This window comes from Serinus canaria, chromosome 3 (genome assembly GCF_022539315.1).
Source record: "Serinus canaria isolate serCan28SL12 chromosome 3, serCan2020, whole genome shotgun sequence".
Classification (NCBI taxonomy): domain Eukaryota; kingdom Metazoa; phylum Chordata; class Aves; order Passeriformes; family Fringillidae; genus Serinus; species Serinus canaria.
Genome location: NC_066316.1, coordinates 59,761,694 through 59,781,396, shown reverse-complemented (window position 1 = coordinate 59,781,396; position 19,703 = coordinate 59,761,694). Strand labels below are relative to the sequence as shown.

The following is a 19,703-nucleotide window of genomic DNA, read 5'->3' as shown; positions in this document are numbered from 1 at the left end:
AGCTTCAGTACAACTATATTTGATGCTGTTCCACCTCAAAGCTGCGAGTAGGTTCAGGGAAGAAGAAAAAAATCAAGATTTAATTATTTCAACCTTGCTTTGGTTAATAAATAAGTATTATAGTTATTTATTTTTACTTACTTTAATAAATAAATCTCTCCACAGTAATTTCTGAACATATGTGCAAGGAGCTATACTTCAGGCACAGAAAAGCAATGTTGCACACAAATAAAATAGTTTTCATGCTGATGGTCCATAAAATGGTTATGTATTTTACATATTGTATGTTCCCCACCATACTTACAAGTTATGTTACGTTGTCAAGATTCCTGAAAAAAGCGTGTTGGATGAATGTGACACAAGTCAGTGGCAAAAGGGATTGCATATTGTAATGAAATGTTTGATGCTTCTTCTCTTCAATATTTGGAAGCATTGACATCCAGCACATACACTCTTCCATCTCTTTCCCAACAGCATTTGCTTTCACCTCAGAGAGCACCAGAGAGATTTCTTCAGCTAGCACGAGAAAATCTGGATACCTTGGTGACAGAAATGGATGAACTACTGACAAGAGTATGTCTGTGATCACATTGATGTCTATGGGTTTGGTTGAGACTGCATAATGACAGAAATCTTCTGAATATGCATTAAACATGAATGAATAGATGAATTATAAGATGCTTCTCAGGCTCAGTGTCTAAAATGACAGGAAGTCCTCTAAAAATCTCTTTTTGTGGCCCAATATATTGACACATATTTTCTGCAAAACTTCCTAATAACGTAAGAAAGCTTTTTCACTTCCATACAGATGACCCAAGAATGATCTTAACTGGAAAAGATTGCACTATAGAGCTGTGCAAATTTAGTTAAATATATGTCTTCTAGATTTCCTTTATGAGCATAGTTAGCCATTTCTGGATATCAATAGATGTGCTATATACTCATTTTATTACAAAAGTTTTATTTCAAAATAGACCTCAATTTGGTCAGTAAAGGCAATGTCTAAGAAAATAATATAAATTGTGCCACCTAGTGGAGAAAAAATAGGGAAGTGAACCAGCTTCAGTACAGATAAAGCTGTCCAGAGTACACTGATGTGAAGAACTACCAAAAGTCATGATTGTGAGTTCAAAGAACCAAATAAGAAATATGTGGAGTATTGTACTGATCAATATACACCAGAGAGAATCACATAAAATCCAGGCAGTTTTAGCATCATGTCTCTAAATTGCACATGGCTTAAGGAACTAAAATTCGCAGAGAAACTGTTTTCTTTGGGTGATTTTTATGCAATTTTGAAATGGGTAGTGGGTAAGAAAGCATATGAAGTGTGTTTGCATATGTAGGCATCCACATGTTTGTGCATACACCAGTATCTATCTGTATGTACTGACATTGTGAGAAAGCTTGCTTTTCCACTTCTGTTTGATCTTTTATTTTTCTGCATGAAGCAACTGCAATAGTTTTAAGTCCATCTTAACCCATGTCATCTGTAAAAGCAGGGAAGATTATATTTATTTTATAAATATTTCTCAGACTTAGGCTAGGACAGGGGTTTTTTCCTCATGTAAAGTTGTTCTTTTTAATATCCTTTTCCAATTTCCTCTGTAGAGATGACCTAAAATAATGCAGAATCTGACCTTCTGTAGACAACTCTTGGAAGGCAAAACATATCAAAAGTGTGATCTTAGGGGAATTATTGGGGTGGCCACATTATCACCACTCCCTTTCTGCAGTTTTTCATCATTGTGATGACTAAGTAGCCGTGTGATTTCTAGTTATCCTTACAGAGTTACTTGGAGCATATTGGAGTAGTTTTTTGTTGGAATTTTTTTAAATTTAGGGACTGGAAACTGGTGTCAGATCCTACCCTTCTCCTTTTGTTTTTGTTAATAAGAATAGTGTTCCAAAAGGAAACATGAGTCCTGATGTTGTGTGTTCAAAGCTCATTTCCAAATGAAGATGCAGCTGATAACTACATAACAGCTGGCACTTGGGATACAGAGTACCACCATAGATGCCAAAATTTTTCCCTGTATCTGATTTGCAGGTTCACTATATTTCCAAAGTGAAACAGTACTGATGAAGAAAAAAGGTGGTGAGGGTTGGTGAGGAATCTGTTTCCATGAAAAAAATTTCTCAGCATTTTAAGATAAAATATAGAAGACAATGCTATTTAGTCCCTACAAAACTTTTGGGGATTTTGCTTCCCTGTGGTTTCTTTTCAACCAGTGATCTCTTTCTTCAGTGCAGTACTCTTTTCCCTTCTTTTACATTGTTCTGTGCTTCATTTACTTTGCCATAGAGAAGATCTTCATGTCTTTCTTGCACTAATTATGTTCACATGTTTGCATGCACAGTCCCGCACCTACCACCAGCGGAAGGCCTGATATTTTCAGTTCCTTTCAGTTCACTGTATTTCATCAAATCCCCCACTTCCCTTCTAATTAGGTACCTTCAGAGTGTTCAAGAAAAACAGGGATCAGAATCACTCATCTTGATTTTAAATGCTTCTTTTGTCTTTGAAAACTTTTGCCTTTCTCCCAAAGTACTGAATTTCTCTAACTCAAAAATTTCTGGAAGTAGTTGCAGAAGCAACTTAGTTTGCAATAACTGGGAACATTTGGAGTGAAAGCCAAGAACTTCCATCTGTACATGTCTGTGTTTACACCTCTTTCTATGGTCTGCAGCTCACTAGCTAGAGAAATTCCTGTAGGACACCCTCCAGATGCTATCTAGAGGAGTTCTTTAAGGCTTGATTAAGTCCTCAGACTAAATAAACATGGAAACAAAACCAAAACCAAAAAAGTCTGAATAGTTGCTAATACTCGCTTACAGTTTAAATTGCTAAGTGGCTACTCCAGACTGGAGCAAAGCCTTTCTTGGAGTCTCCATCACTAAGTATAAGCTGTGGACATCACCAAAGCATGTTCACTGATCTCAAATCCTTTCTTTACTAATTTTTGTGGTAGGGATCTCCTTTATGCCAAAAAGTTTTACTTGTGTCCAGATAACTTCTACAAGACTCTTTCCAAACCCTTGCTCTGGGTCCAGTCTGCCTCACCCTTATTGCTCCCACAGCAAAAGTTTGTTGGGCCTGTTTAAACTCTTAGAAGATGCTGAAAACTGACCTTATAGGAATGGTGAGCTGTAGTAAATTGGATATGTAGAAAATTACTAGGACCTTATTAACAAATGAAAACATTTAATTAGCCATGGAATGGCCAGCTACAGTATGAAGGATGTTCACCAGTTAATATGGTTTACAGAATTAAAGCTAGACTAGAAAGTGAGGCAAAAGCCTATTTTTCAGGAAAGGAATTTCTGTCAAAATACAGGAGGCCTTCAGTGGACCTGAATGGAATTTAGGTACAAAAGAGAGCTGTCACTGAAAGGAAATGAAAATTGTTCAGTGACAGTTTAATTTTCAGAAAAATGTGGTACATGCTATTCAGTCATAAATAGAGAGGTTAAAGTGGCCAATTTGAATTAGCATGAATGTGGAAAAAGTGATCAAAATTGAGAAAGGAATATGTAAGTTATAAAACACCATTTCTAGCAAAGGACTAGAAATATTATAGAGTATAATAAAACTGAATGTGAATATTCCAAACAAATAAAACTCAAAGAATAAAAAGCTTCTTCTGGAGGGTTTAACAATAAATAATAAGTTTTTATCAATTACATGAAGAATTAAATGACATCAGAAATGCCAAAGAGAGTTAGAGCAGTGGCCCATCAAGACTTGGAATTTTTTGCCTTTTTAATAACCCAAATGGCTTTTACAGCTCACTGTAGCAATATTTTAGTTCTGTATCCAGGCAGGTAAAAAGCGTTTGTAAATCTTAGAGGAAGTAACCAATAGTATGATTAAAGCTGTGTAAGTGTGAAAAGACATTTTCTAGTGATGGAGGGATGGAATACAACAAATTCCCCCCAGTCTGTATGGGTTCTTAGTTCTTCCTGTATATTTCTATTTACCTGAACCGTTTTCATACAAATTACTTTCAGTGTAAATTACTTTCAGTGTAACGACTCTGAAGTAGCCCAAAATTGTAAGTGGAATGATAACGCCAGGGATTTTATTTCAGAAACCCAGATGTAAAGTACCTTGAGGGTTTTCCATCTAGAAGCCAATCAGGCAAAAATAAATGTGTTTAAGTGCTACTATTTCTCTGACTGTTACTGAAAAGTGTGGGGTTTTTGTAAGGGAGAAACAATTTGTGCAGTTCAAGTCAGGGAAAACTTAAGCTCATTTTGAATTATTGACCTTTTAGCCATTTCACAGAAACTGGGAAATTCATAATGCCTTCTTTCAAGATTTTTTTGGGGAATGTAAAGCCTAAAGAAAAAATAAGGGGTTTATTGTTTTATTTGTTGGTGGTGGGGGAGGTTGGGTTTTGGTGGTTTGGTTTTTTGGGGTTTTTTTTTGGTTGGTTGATTTATTTTTTTTCTTTGCAGTACAGCTCAACAAGCTTTGTATCTTGAAATATTTAGCTTCTTTTCAATAAAAAAGGGTCCATTTTAAAATAGGAACCTCAAGAGCTAAGTAGAATGTCCTAAGATGATTCCTTTCTTTGGCATGTTTTTCAGGTCTGCAGCAGATGTCTCCCTTTCTGCTGCTGCTGTGATTCAGTACAATTATAAAGCATTTAGTAACAGAAAGCTTAAATTTTACTGAGCACTCCAATATGTTATAAACTAACAACTTCAAGCATTAGAGCTGAATAAAACTGCTCTTTATTTTTCTCTCTCTTTTTTGGTCAAATTAATGTATTGATTTAAAGTTCTTCTTGCTTGTTGGAATGAACTGTCTCTTTGAGAACACCTCCAGGGAAGAAGCAAAGAGGTCACAATACCTGCTGCACTTTGTCAATCGAAAAGTACACAATTGTGAAGCTATGGAAAGTATTCCCTGAAGAATCTATTAAAAGGTTCCAAACAGCATTTCTTTAAGCAAAGATATTGCTAGTCAGTGGATAATTTCATCCAGTCTCCATTGATGTGCTGCTGCACACAAGTAGGGTTTCTAAGAACCTAAAATAAAGCCTTCCAATTTCCATTTAAAGGAAAAGGTAATAAAATTTAATTGTGTACTTGAACAGAGCATTTCATTTCCCATGCATCTGATCAATAATTCATTGATTGCCTCTGGCCTGAGGAAAGTTTTGTACATGTATTCAGCCTGTAGGAATATAACAGTGCAGCCTTGGCCTGTTCATTAATTATATTTTCCCTGAATTTGTATCACCAGGCTACCAAGGTGACAGCAGATGGTGAGCAGACCAGGCAGGATGCCGAGAGGACTAATGACAAAGCGAAATCTCTTGGACAGTTTGTCAAAGGCATTCTCCAAGCTGCTGAAGGTATTGGAAAAAGTCAAAATACTTGAGCTGTTCCTCAAGAAAACAGGAGGATGGTAGGGGAAGAGGGTCTGAGAGATGGTGAGGAAGACTTTACTTGCTGAGAAATGTCATGTGCTTAAAATGCTGCGAGAAGAAAAGGCAGTAAACTGTCCTCAAATTTTTCTTCAAATCTGTGTATGGAGTTTATATAAACACTTAGTGTATTGGTGAATATGAACAAAGACTAAAAGAAAACTGAGCATGTTCCTTCAGGATTTTTGCAGTTATCTGAAGAGTTGTTATGATGAAGTAACAAACAGGGCTTAGCTTTTGTTTATTTTCAAAGCAGGTAAAAATATGTATTGGTAAAAAAAAAGTTTGATGTAATGTTAGCACTTGGTACATTAATACTTCATTTTAATTCACCAGCTTTACTTCAAAAATGCACTTACTTCTTGCTGTTAATGAACATCTGCTGCTTAGCATTTGCAAGTGACTCCTAACCCTACCTAAGCATGGAGCCAAAGTCAACGCTCTGTCTTCCACAGATTGATTCACTGCACTTACACTGCAGTAAATAATTATGAGAAAAATAGATTCTAGATGGCCGTAAGAAGCAAGACCTATATATTTCATAAAGCTATTGAATAGGATAATGGCTGAAAATATTAAAATAATTGGCAAATACAGATGGGGTTTTTTACTTGAAAAAGACTTTTCAGTTCTTCCCTCCTCCAAATATTCACTGCAGTACTGGTTTTAGTAGCTAAGCTTCTGAAGGCCTATGTCATTGAAAGGGTCCAAGTGCTATAAAATACATTTTATATTGACTTTTGTGTAACACTTTCCTGTATGTGCTTTGGAAGTTAACTGAACAGCACTTTAGGATATCCTTAGGACTTGTAACTTTGACAAGAAAACATTGTGGGAAAAGCAGCAAGAAAAAGTGAACAAATTTTTGAGAATTTTTTTTAAACAAAAGACCATGTTCCTCATATTTCAGGATGAATTTGGGATCATGAGCAAAACAAAGTCTTTGACTCTACTAAGTTTAGGCTCAGTGTTTGTAGCCCAAACAAAAATTTCCTCAAGCAGGTTTAGCAGTAGGAAATATAGAGTTAGAAAACATTGAGGCGGTGAAATAAATTTATGCAGTATCTTAGAAGTAGACAAAAACTTTAAAATCAATGTGTTTGCCTAGTGGCCAAGTTAACATTTTAAGAATACATGAAATACACAGGATTGACAGATACCTTGTGGGTTAAGGCATCCAATTCCCTACTATCAAAAACTTTCTAAAGCTCATCTTCAAAGCAATTTCTACAAATACACACAATCTGGATAGGAGGCAGTTTCAGTACTCTTCATAATTGCCATAGTTCACATTTCTAGCAAAAAATATTCATGTTTAGTTTATCATCGTGTTCCCTAGCAAACCCTGTTCTTTAGCTCAATTAGATGTTTTTTCCATTCCCTAGTACTTCTCCTCCTTCCCCCAACACCAGATATGTTTGCAGAGAGGACTCATATTCCACCTTGGCCCCTTTTTTTTCCTAGACTGAATCACACTAAAGAATGTTCTCCCAAATCTCCTACTCTCTTTCATGTAATTTCCCTCCCTCTGGTGAAAATTATATCCGTGTTTCGGAACCACAGGTAAAAAGCATGAAATGAGGTTTCTTCAGTGTCTTGCTCTGCAGGAGGAGTAAAACTTGCCTATGTCAGCTCTCCTAATAATGTCCCAATAACTTTTTTTTACTGCTGGATGCCATTGGTGATTCATAACACAGCTACGTCCTCATTCGTACCTTTTACCTGACAAAACTCCTCATTAAAAGTGAGAAGTTTGTAGTGATCGGTTCTAATGACCATACTCTGAGTGCTTATCCACTTCTACTGAGCTGATTGTTGACTTTCTGAACTTCTGAGTAGCTGTAACTAATTTTCCTTCTTTGCAGTTCCTAGCTTTTGTCTATGTCAGTGCACTCAGACTTTTACCGCCACTGGACTCTGATATTTTCATTCTACTCAGACACAAAAAAAAATATGGTTAGGAGAAGAGATGGATAAAACTGGGTATAAGTTTTCTGAACCTAAGAAAAGCTTAGCTAACATATTCATTTTCTCTTTTATATAAGTATTCAGGGAGGTTACTCACTACATTTTAATAGAATTTTTAAAAAAATTAATATAAACCTATTCCTGGCCTGAGGTACCTTGGTAATGATAGATAATATAGTACATTTAGGAGTCATCCATGATCTGTTTGAGGAAAGCGTAGTCTTTTTCCAGACCTCACAAAACCACTCCTTATTGAAAATACAAATCTCAGTTCTCACCAGCTAATCAAAGAGATCATTAGATTAGAATTTTCATAATAATTTGCTCTAAACCTATAAAATGTATAGATGAAACAGTAATTTACTTAAGTTTGAAAGACTGATTTTAGTGTATTTAATTAAAGACTTAATATTAAATACTCATATGTACCCCTGTGACCAGGAACAGTGCCATTTCAGAGAAATCAGTTACTTGGGAACTCTGTATCTGTGGAAGGGCAGCAGTACTTTTTAAAATTGAAGGTGGAATTGATTGCCATAAATTACCTAGTTTCTTCTGAAAGTGGATATTCTAATATGTTGTGTTGTGCTATGGCAGAAAGACTTTTAGTCCATCCTTGAGTATGATGCCATGTGTACAGCTTTATCTGTGTGGAATAATTTGGCTTTATTTGGCTTTATTTACATTTATAGTAAACCTTCATATGCTCCAACCTTCAATTTTTTTTTCCATGTCTGGGTATCTTCTTCTAAACACATGAGTGGGCTTAGACATCTGTGGGTGCCTTTCACTCCTCTTCGCTTAATTTTCTAAAATTTCACAATTAATTATTTTTCCTAGCACTGTTCAGTCTGAATGCTAAAAATGACATATTTTGAGGTTCTCCAAAAGTAATTTAAGCCTAATTTTCATTACTTGTCCTCCCTGCTCCTTAATTCTACAAGTGATATAGCAAGTTGTCTTCTGCTTGTTTTGAAGGTTCAGTGTAAATTCTCTCTTTCAGGGGGAGGATGAGGGGAGCAATGTATTTATTATCCTGGATATAAAGACTTCTTTAATTATTGTGTTGAAAAGTGAACTATAATAAAAGATTTGATGAAACATGTATTATTTTCTCATTTGTTACTGACCATTGGATTAACCATCCTTTATATTTCACAGCAGAAATAACCAGTGCAAGTTGTGTCCCATTTGCTGATAGAGTTGACAGCTTCTCTGCTGTTTTTAATTACTAGCTCGTTACATAAATGTATTTTGGTCCCCTGCAGCTGCAAAAGAAGATGCTGTAAAACTGAATGAGACACTCAGAACTCAAGACAAGACTTTGGAGAAGAGTCTTCCAGAACTGCAGAGTGAGGCTGAAGGAATGGTCATAGAGATGAGAAATAGAGACCTCAGTATGCAAGAAAAAATAGCTCAAGATGAGTTAAAGTGAGTAGAGAGACCCCAGTCTTCAACCTCCTAGTGGCAATGTCTGATTCTTGTAAATGTGATTGTCATGTTTGCCAGTCAAGTTTTCTAGCTGAGGCTTACAGAAATCTGAAAGCAAAGTCTAATACTTTATATCTGTTGATATAGCATTTGCATTTTTGAAAATGCTTACATATGTGGAAAGCAATCCCTAGGAAATTATTTTCCTGCTCCACAGGTACCAGCAACATTTTTAATTGAATTCTAATTTTTCTCAGTTTGTTTTTTAGTTTCTGCTTCAGACCTGATGAATGGCTTTCATACTAAAAATTTCGTCTGGAAGCTTGGGGTTTTTCCCTGGAAAACTAGTTGGTCTAATAAAAATAATAACTGTCTGAAAAGTTTGTTCAATATAATAGACATTATAAAGACATAAATATACATTATTTCTAAACGTATTTTGCCACATTTAGAATGGTGGAGGTCAGAATAAACCATTTCTGTGACATAGTTCAGAAACCTGTTGTTTGGTTATTTAATTATCTGTAAATAAATGTATACATATAATTATATTGGCAGCTGTTTATAAAGCAATATGCCAAATACTGAAAACTTACCTGACTGACAAAAATACTTGGCTTGAAGTTAAAAATTCTGGTAGTTTGTTACATCTATATGAGTAAGACCAGGCATATTTCCAGAGTGAGACTTTGCTTAGCTCTTCACCAGTGCAAACAACGAGCAGGGAATCCAGCTGAGCAGGGACACGGTCCATTGAAGTTGTGATGGATCAAAAAACTGTCTGGGATAGAGTTATGCAGGCCTGAAAATGTCAATTATCAGGTGTGTGCATACTGTAAGGAGACGTAAATGGAATACAAAATTAGCTGAGAATTCCAAGCAGTTTAGAATAAGATTTGTGCTGCCTATCTTAGACTTTATAAACCAGATCATTTTCTGGAAATCCTGCTAGTGCAGTATTTCTTCCCATAACTGATAGCTCTGCTTTCTGTTCTCTTGAGAAAGAGTATATTGCAAACTTATTTGTGAGCAATGTTTTATTGCTTTTTCATCTGATTCCACTGAGTCTTTTCTATGCCTTCTCTACTCACACAAAGAAATAAACCAGTAAAAAGTAGAGATGAGAAAAATTTAGCCGAACCTTTGAAAGTGCTGCCTGCAAATTCAGGACTGGCTGAAGAAGGGCCTTTCAAACAAGGTGTTATTAGTCCTCAAATGCTATGGCCAACATGAAACTGTCAGACTACAATGAAATAATTTCCTACTCTAGCCCAATAACTAGAGTAGAAAATACGCTAGGTTTTTTTTGAGGGACAGAACTTCTTTCCTTCTTCGATTCTTCCTGAAATACAAAGTACAAACTGAGTTTTTGTTCTCAATACAGGAATACATTTTATACTAAGAGATACATTAATATATTAATTGATTTCAAATAAATTTTTATGGTTTATCTTAAGGATAGGGTTACCTCTTTATAGGCAGTCACAGATCCAAGAAATTTTGGCAGTCAACTCAACAGAAGGAAAATTAGTCACTGTGCATTACAGGATAGGGAGGAAAAGACCCTAGAGATGTTGTTTTCTGAAAATGCCTCTTGAAGGAAAATGTTATAAAACTGTTTAAATAGTGTAGTAAGGTAGTGGATAGGATACACTCTGCAAGGAAGAAGAATGAAGAAAAATGAATCATTCTTAGAACTCTGGAGGTGCAGGTGCATGGGTGTGGATTGCTGTTCTCCACACATGTGTGTATTCTCTGCAGACCCATTTGAAATATTTACTTTTGAATAAAGTAAGGCTCTTGCAAGCCTCATGATCAGTTTGAAGTAGTTAATCATGAGAGTAGTGCTTATTCTTTGGTGAGTTGTCTTTTGCCAGTGATTGTATTCTGTTTTCAGAATTTTGTCCAAGAACAGAATGACAAGATTTAGTTGACTCTCTTCTGTGTTTTCAGTGAATTCTCAAAACTTAAATGAAGAAGAAAAATGAAGTAAAGTTTTCTTGTTTTCATAGATGGCAAAGCTTCTCTTTCATATGCAGTTTTTTCCCTTATTTTCCTTCAAATTTTTCAATCCAGGCTCTTATTGCCTTAATGTACTGAAATGGCATACTAGTCAATAATTTCTCACTAAAAAGAGCATATAGAGAAATACACCAGTTGCTGTTCTGAAGTGCCAGGATTTAAATATTTATGAATGATATCTTTAAGTATTTTATAACATTCCTTCATGTTTTCTCAGATGCCACTGAGTTGCTATGAAGGGATGCTGTGAACCAGAATTCTTTCTTTCTGTTTAGTATGCTGAGTAGTTTTATTTTTGGGTGACTTTTTCTTCCACTAATTTGGCTTCTGAACCTCTGTGAATTTCTATCATCCACTTTCCTGGGAGAATGAATTGCATAACTCAGCCATACAGTGTTGGAAGATATGCCTCCTAGGTTTTGACATTGCTTCCTGACATTTCTGGTTTTGTTTTTGAAGAGACATTGGATAGTTAATCCCCTCATACATGCTATTCTTGATGTTACAATCCTTATTTCTTCTCCTGGTAGGGCAGTTCTAACATATTTAGACTCTCATATGCAGTTGATAGGTTTTATTAATTTTATCATGAGTTTCTTATCTTGTTTGTTCTCTTGCACTCATTTTGAGCATCTAGACCATTCAGCATTCCATGTGTTAGGCCAGATCTGTGATTGTTTCTTCTAAAACTTAAAGCAGTTTGTATAGTTTTATTCTTTTTCTAGGGTGGTTTCCAGTGAAAGTAGCACAGCTTAAGCGTACAAGAGATTATTTCAAGAAATGTGATGCAGTGCAGTGACACAAAAATTCTAAAGCAAGGGATTACATGGAACAGATTGCCTTATACTTCATTAGAAAGAGCAGAGGGAAAATGCAAAGCAGATCAATATGAAAGTGCTATCTTAGGAGCACCAAGGAAGAGTTTTGAGGTAGGCTACTGGATGGATAAGTAGTTTGAACTGTCCTATGAGGCAAGGGAATAAAAGAAAAATCCATCTGTTTCATACTGTTCCTCCAGTACTGCAGTGTCATGAGGGTGTCAAAATTTGCCACAAGTGTAAGATAGGAGCTTCTTATAGAAGAATAATGGAGGAGGTATGAGAGAAATCCTGAATTCCTTTCTACGCTTCTGTGACAGGGTGTCAATATTGGGATTTAGTTTTTGATTAAATATTTTGTCCTCAGAAGTTGTGAATTCAATATGTGAATAATTTTTTTCATCAAAACCAAAGGCAGAATTGATGGGAAAAAAAAACTCCAATCCATCTCAGTAAATTCCAAAACTAAGATAATAATTTGACTTCCCTCAGCTCCACTTCAGACCCTTAATCTAAATTATGTCCAGTGTCAGCATATCTTTTCTTCCTTGCCTATGTCTTTTTGGTGTGCATTTATTTATATGTTTATTTTTAGAAGATTCCTAATGGAACTGACTACAGGCAGGCCAAATTGCAGATATTTTTCAGAAAACACATTTACTGCTTTCCACACTTTGACATAATGAAACAGGAAGAAAAACTTAATCTGTCCTAGGTAGAACACTGATAAATTTCTTCCATGGTTATTATCTATCCTACGTATTCCTGTTTACTTAGGACCTTTCTTATCTCTAAAGCATCATTTTGAAAGTGTCTGAAGTGCCTCTTTTTTTTTTTTTTTTTTTTTTTTCCCTGCCCTTGACATATCATTGGATTAACACAGTGGTGTTGCCTTGGGTGAAACTGATTTGAGGCAGGCAGATGACAGTACTCCAGTCCCTTAAAACTGGGGTCAGCAAAATCCATTAATAATATTCCAGAGTGTATTTTAGATAAGCAAAAATTTTTTGACTATTGGAAGTCATAAATCTAAGGATCTAGGTTTGTTTTTTTTTTATTTCACCAGAAAGCATTTATGATTCTCGACTGTCTAGTCTAAAGCAATTGTCTGCTTCAAGACAGCTTGAAATTGGGTATATCTACAAATCCTCCTCAGTTTGAGGTAGGAAATCACTTTGTGTCATGTCACATCAATGCGAGTGAAGGAAATCTTTTAGACAAGTTGAAACATTTCAGAAAACCTCAGTTTGCCAGTCAGATCTCAAGAATGGAAATTAACCCAAAAATTTAAAAAAAAAATAGTCTTCAACAGAGAATATTTGAATATATTCTGCTTCATAAATAGGACCTTAGTGGAATTTAAAAACCTCTTTTAAGAAAGGGCTTAGAAACAGCTGTCCTTTCACTTTATTAAACATGTGTCATCTTGAAAATTGCTTGGAGACCTAATTTCATTTCATTTTCTTTGAGACTTAGTTTTTCAATTTCATTTGCATATTATTGAGACTATTCAGATTATTTGGTGTAGGGAATATGAACTCAGTGTCTTCATAGGTGGCAATGTATTTCAGGAATTCAGAAGATCTTTTGGACAAGGTGAAGAAATTATTTGGTGATCCCAGTGAGAAAAATGAGAATCTCAAAAATGAGGTCCGGGACAAGCTAGCAGACTACCACAGCAAAGTTGCTGATGCTCAAGATCTGCTAAAAGAAGCTGCAAGTAAAATTTGGGAGGCCAACCATTTATCTGAAGTCAACCAAAAAAATATGACGATGCTGGAGGTGAGTGCTGATGAGTTTTATCCTCGATTACTTTGATTCTGATTAAAGATGGAACCTTTGCATGATTAAATATTGAAACAAAAATATAAGCCAAAAAAAGGTATGAGAAAAATCTAACTATATCTAAAGTAATTTAAAGGAAACTTGTTCCTCAGAATGAGGAAGTGCACTGCCTTTTTGCCTTTTAAAAGTAGAATTACTCCTCTGCTTTATTGAAATAATACCATCTGCTTTGTGGAAGGTACACTGGATTTATTATTCTGTGGGAAATTAAATTCGTCCCAGTATAAATAGTCATGTAAAATTCAAAGCATGTGCTCAATATTTAAATAGGAGCTCTGTTAAAATCTTTGCTGTCATATATTTGCTTCTAGAAAACTTACCCTTTCATCTTCCTCTCCAACCCCTGGGAAGAAGACTGAAGGGGGTGTGTGGATATTACAGAGTAATAAATCAAGCTCTATCCTCGGTAGTTAGTAGCTGTTAAAAATGATCTCTCTCACAGAAGAGGGGTCTGCTTGTGATTTAATTTAAATTGCAGAGACTTAAAGAGCATATTATACTGTACATTAACAAGCATTTAACCAAGACATAAAGAGCAGAGTCAAGCTAATGAAGATAAATGTTTCAGCTCTGTATCTCGGTGAGCTTTCACCTGAAGTACAGAATGAGGTCAGAGTTCTGAGACCTCCGTTCTCAGCAGAGATTTCTGTGCTTGTTTGAATTAAGGAAATGCAGTGATCGGACGAATTTAGGTGATCTCTGTTCTGTGCATTTTCTTCCCAAAGCTGGATGGATAAAGGTTGGAGAAATTACCTGCTATTTCAGTTTAAAAAATATTCCTGTATCACTGTAGCAGAGTGCCTTTCCAGCAGTCCTGCTCACAAGGCTGCCATGGCCTCCTATCAAACTAATCTTTGATACTCAATGGGTCTTGCACAGGAAATTGCCAATTCTTTATTCAGAATTCCATCCTTACCTCACAATATGCAGTAGTTTTACAAGTTGGAAAACCAGAAATCTTTAGGTTTCTCCAAACCTTTTATTTTGCATTCAGCAGTTGATGAAGTACCAGTGGATGGAAATAGGAAAGCAGCAGAATATCTTTATAAAATTTTCCTTCATTGTCAGAGGTGACTTACAAAGTTAGGAACTTACACATCTGGTTAACAATTAGGATTTGTAACTTTCTGGTTCATTTTGCAGTAGTACTTCAGCCAATTACCTCTATCAGAGAGCAACAAAAACCTTTCCATGTGGGAGGACAATACACACCTGGGAATAGGAGGACAAAGGAAAGATACCTTACATGTGCTTTGTTCTTGTCACCATCTCAGCTCTGAGAGCTCAGAGAGTTGCAGAAGGGGCATGGTGACAAAATGCAGTCTGATACTGAGGTGCTGGCATTTGAGCTGCTCTAGTAAACAAGTTGTCTTTTTCTTTGTGTGAACTCATCCTATAGAAAAGGAAGCAAGCTGTAGAAGATGGCAGACAAGATGTTGAAAAGACCCTTCAGGAAGGGAATGATGTCCTTGATGAAGCCAATAAACTTGCAAATGACATCAGCATAGCTGTAGAGGTGAGTATTTTATCATCCTTACCAGAGAATTAGTACAACAAAACATCATTATGGAAGCAAAATAGATAAATAAGGTAACACCTAATTTTTCACTGTATTTATTGATATTGAAATATTTTCTTGGGATAATTCTTTTTTCCATTGCTGTATAGCAGAAAAGCTAGTCTGGTGTATAAAAGTTAATAATTTGGAGTTTTAAGTGATTCATTGGATTACATGTGAGCTAGTTCATAATGTTTTAGGGGCTCTGTCATTTATAAATGTTGTGTTCTGATTGTGGTACTAACTTTATCTCAAGAATTACAGATGCAGCAGACCCATTCACAGTCTCAGCGCAACTCTGTAATCTAGGTATAGATTTATCTGCACCAAAACTGTGTGTATATCAGAAGGAAGCTTCAGAAATAATTTGTTGCCTGTGGCCACAAATTTTTAAGTCTAGACAGATCACGGAGAGGATTGAACTCTCATTTTGCATAATATTTTTGAAAATTCTGCCTTGAAAGTTTTATCAACAGAGTTTGACATCAATATCATAGCTGAAAAAAAATAAAAAGGTTATCTTTAAGTATCATTAGTTCTGAAGATATTTCCAGCATGCATTGCAGCTTACCATAATAAATGGAAAAATGCTCTTTGGAGAAATGGAAAAGGAGACACAGTGAAGCAGCTTTTTGGAACAGGAATGGCAAGTCTTCAAAAAGCATAGTTCTTACTGAGAAGCTTTAATGAGCAAAAAGACATTGTAGCCACTCAAAGGGTCCTGAAACATGAAATTTCTGCCACTTAATAGTTATTACTGTTATAACTTAATAGTTATTACTGTGGAGCACAGCAACAATTTAATAAAGCTATACAAGCGTCTACATTTAGGAAATAAATCCAAATTAATTCATAAGCTTTTAAACCATACAATTGGTTAATTGTAAAATAAAAGCTTCTATGAAGCTCAAGAGAGACAAGTAGCTCTTGGAATATTGTTTATCTCCTCTCTGCTTACCAGTCTAGCCATTCCTGTTACTCATTCTATACTAGTTCCCTGAAATTTTAATGCATGGGTAAGTTGCGATAATGGCCCACAAGGAAAGAAGAAACACCCTTATGTATAGATAAGGCTACAGAATGCTAGCAATAAGAAATTTAAAGGCTTTTCTTTTGCCATTTTCAGTATGTAGAAGGTGTTGCAAATAAGATACAGCCAATGTCTGATCAGCTGAAAGACAAAATAGATGACTTATCACAAGAAATTCGTGACAGGATGCTTCCAGAGAAGGTGTTGCAAGCTGAGAACCATGCGGGCCAGCTGAATGAATCATCTGCAGTGCTGGATGGGTAAGGAAGCCATTCACTGGTAATGCTAAAATCATGATGCACATTTGCAAAATTGCTTCACAGAACTTGAAGGGCATTCTTCTTCTTTGACATCTGTCACTAGGATATACAAATAACCAGTGGCATATGCAAGTACACAGCTATTGAGTTAGTCAATTTATGTATCCCTTGTAAGCAGTTTCCTACATCTTGTGATTCCTATTGGCTTCATGGACAGCAAAAACTGCCCTCAGATGCACTGATAACACAGTTTAAGTTATCATATGCTTACTGCTATGCTGTGAAAAAAAATAGAACTTCTTCTTAAAGAGCTCACTACACATTTTCATGTGCATTTGTTAAAAACAAGTAGTATTTTCCTTTTTAAGATGACCATTTTGGTAGGAGACTATTATTGTGATGCTAAATTGTTTACTGTCAGAAGTGCCCCTTAGTGATGGACAGTAATTTCTCTACCAGTTTCAAAACTCTCTCCCAAAAAAGTAGGTGTCCTGGACTGAAGTGCTTAAACCCAAGAACAGAAACTTCGGTTTCTGTGTACCACTATCTCATTCCTAAAGATAAGAACTACAATGTCCTTCATTTATATGACCATATATGACTGCTCTTTCAGAAGATATTATATAATATAATATAGTGATGCTATATAACTCATCATGAAAATAGCTTCATGGAAAGTATATAAAGCAAGGTTCTGTTGGTTTTTTGGGAATTTTGGGGGGAAAAGAGAGGGGTATCTATTTGTTTTATTGCATTCTATGCACTTAAGAAAGCCAGCCATAAATAGTAAGTGTAATTTGCAATAGTAATACCCAGAAACAGACCATGGATATTCTGCCTCTTGGAGCTGTCCCCAGCATCAGCTTCCAAGTTTCATTATTTTATGAAAGCACTGCCTGAAAAAAGTTTTTGTTTTTTGAACATCAAGAATATGCTACTTTTTTGCTGCTTCTATCTTTTAGATACTACGTGAAGACTTGAATATCCCAAAGACTTGTGAGCAGATGCTTAACATGGTTTTTTCTTGCCAGCATCTGTAATTTTGAGGAAAAGACAGGAAATTAGCTCTGATACTTGCAAAATTACTGGCTTCATTTACAGTGTAGTTACACTACTCTAGATACCCAGTGTAATACATGTTTTAAGGTGTGAGTAAAAAAATGATAGCTGTGGTTTCCTGGGTAAAAAACTAATTTGAAAATGAGTGTCTTTAGTGTCACACCAAACCACACATAAATATCTGAATATATGGAAGGTTGACATGAAGGAACTAAGAAAGGGAAAATGTAGACAGAGAAGATTTTCCTTCCTAGTCAAATGTTAGCAAGACCTGCTTTGAGATATAACTTTTTAACTATTCAAAAGAGACCTTTTTATGGGTGTTTTTATGTGCTTCTGTCTTAATGTAGGTGACAGCTTGGCCTTAAGGAGCTTAGGCTAGTGTTTAAGATGTTATAACAGCCCCATGCATACCTCTATCTGATCCAGATATCAACCTCAGTTTCTCAAAAAAGACAATAAACTTCGCAGAATCAAGGACATTAAAAATTATGTCTAAAGGCAGATTTTTCAAAGTTAAAATTTCTAATGTGATCAGATAGATCGTCAAAGGACAAAGCAATGCCATGGTGCTGTGTAATCAGGATAAAGCTGTTTATTTCATGTACTGACAATAAATAATTATACTTTATAGGCATATACAGTCTCTGTCAGTTTGAGGAATTAAAAGTGTATCTATCTTCTCAACTGGCACTTGAGTGTCATTCAGACAATTCTAAATTTGGTGTAGATTACTGTTTCTTCTTACAGGAGAAATAGGAGAGCCCTGTCTCTCCAGTCACCCTCTAAGGATTCTAATAATACATTGATTGACAATGGGGATGTTCTCTTGAGTGTTAGAACATGGAACCATTCATGAACTTAACATAGGAAAAAAAATGTTATTTCTGCTGGGTACAAGGAAGCATTAGTATGGGTTTCTCCCCTGTGGCTAATTGCCTGCTCATGAGTAAGCACCATTGGTATTTGGCAAATTCAGTTTAGGTTTTTCCTAACCAGAAAGGATTTGAGCCATGTTTCCAAGCAGTTCTTGAGATACTTGCTAGGTAGATATTCTGGGCTCCACATTTGTCTAATAGAGCATCACAGAAACTTAGAGTAGACTGGTGAGCTTCCAGCCATTGTTGAAGAAAGAGATTCACTTTTCCAAGGATGATGCAGAGGCAGCTCAGTCATGCAGTTTCTGCAGTAACCTAAAGGGAATCTCTCTCCCTCTATTAGCTACATGTTGAATCCAGGGACTATATCTTCTGTCCACTTTGTCTTTTATGTGGCATTTTGTAGAAATCAGTGAGTAATTGATGCAAGGATCAGAGCCCAGCTGTCACAGTTCTCCAGAGAACAGATAAATTACTGGGATGAATTTTCCTTCCTTGCACACACACTGTCTCAATGACTAGTTTATACAAGCTGGAACAGGTCCGACAGGAGTTATCTCTGTCTCTCTCATATTGCCATACACCTGCATGACTAGAGAATTTCCCAGAGAGGCAAAAATCCAAGTTCAGATCCATTCTGATCCTGTTCAAGTGGGGATTTTAGTACAATTACACTTTATTCAGTAAAATCAACATAGGCATTGGTCATAATGGCTACTGAGATAGTTGACTTCAAGTTCATTCTGTAGGTGCAGCAATTCTTTGTAGAAAATGTTTTAATATATCATAGAGAGTACAAGAAAAGTTATTTCCCCAGCCTGCTGACTAGAAATTCCCATAGGAAGGAGGCTAGCTGAATGCTGTCTCTGCACCAGCAAATACTAACTGTATTTAATCTATTTATAGCTATCAGAATAGAGTATTTCATGTAAATTGAACATTACATTCAATATGAAGCATTACTGCCTATGTTTTCCATTTTGGCCAGCAAAATTAACATTTAGGATTTGGTTTAGACTGTGAGATCACCTTCAAAACTAGCAATTCTTTGTTTGGCAGCCAGACCAAGAAATTAATTTTTCAGAGATTCTACTTTAAAACATGTCTGTGATGATCCTTCATGTTCATACAGTGCAAGTTTCCTCAAGTTGCCTGGCTCAGCTCATAGCCTGAAAACCCAATGATGAATATGTTACTTGTATTAGAGCATTAAGCACAGTGCTAGCTTTTCTCAGTGTCTGATCTCTTTTTATCTCGCAGAACTTCCCTTTTAGCAAACATTGTTCTTTATGTCTTTCTGCCCAGATGAAATATGAATTAAACACATGGTGCCAGATCTCCTGAAATCTCAAATGTAGCGTTGCTCTCTAAACACCTTAGAAATAGACTTAGAAAT

General features: G+C 35.8%; 1 protein-coding gene across 1 annotated transcript in view; it reads left to right on the top strand.

Moving 5' to 3' along the window:
* LAMA2 (laminin subunit alpha 2) overlaps positions 1-19,703 on the top strand; it is a 332,662-nt gene that overhangs the window by 252,079 nt on the left and 60,880 nt on the right. Inside the window, exons 34-39 of the mRNA XM_018916714.3 lie at positions 475-573; positions 5,255-5,366; positions 8,675-8,837; positions 13,249-13,459; positions 14,922-15,038; positions 16,207-16,370. Coding sequence (XP_018772259.3) covers positions 475-573; positions 5,255-5,366; positions 8,675-8,837; positions 13,249-13,459; positions 14,922-15,038; positions 16,207-16,370 — 866 coding nt within the window. The remainder of the gene's footprint in view (positions 1-474; positions 574-5,254; positions 5,367-8,674; positions 8,838-13,248; positions 13,460-14,921; positions 15,039-16,206; positions 16,371-19,703) is intronic.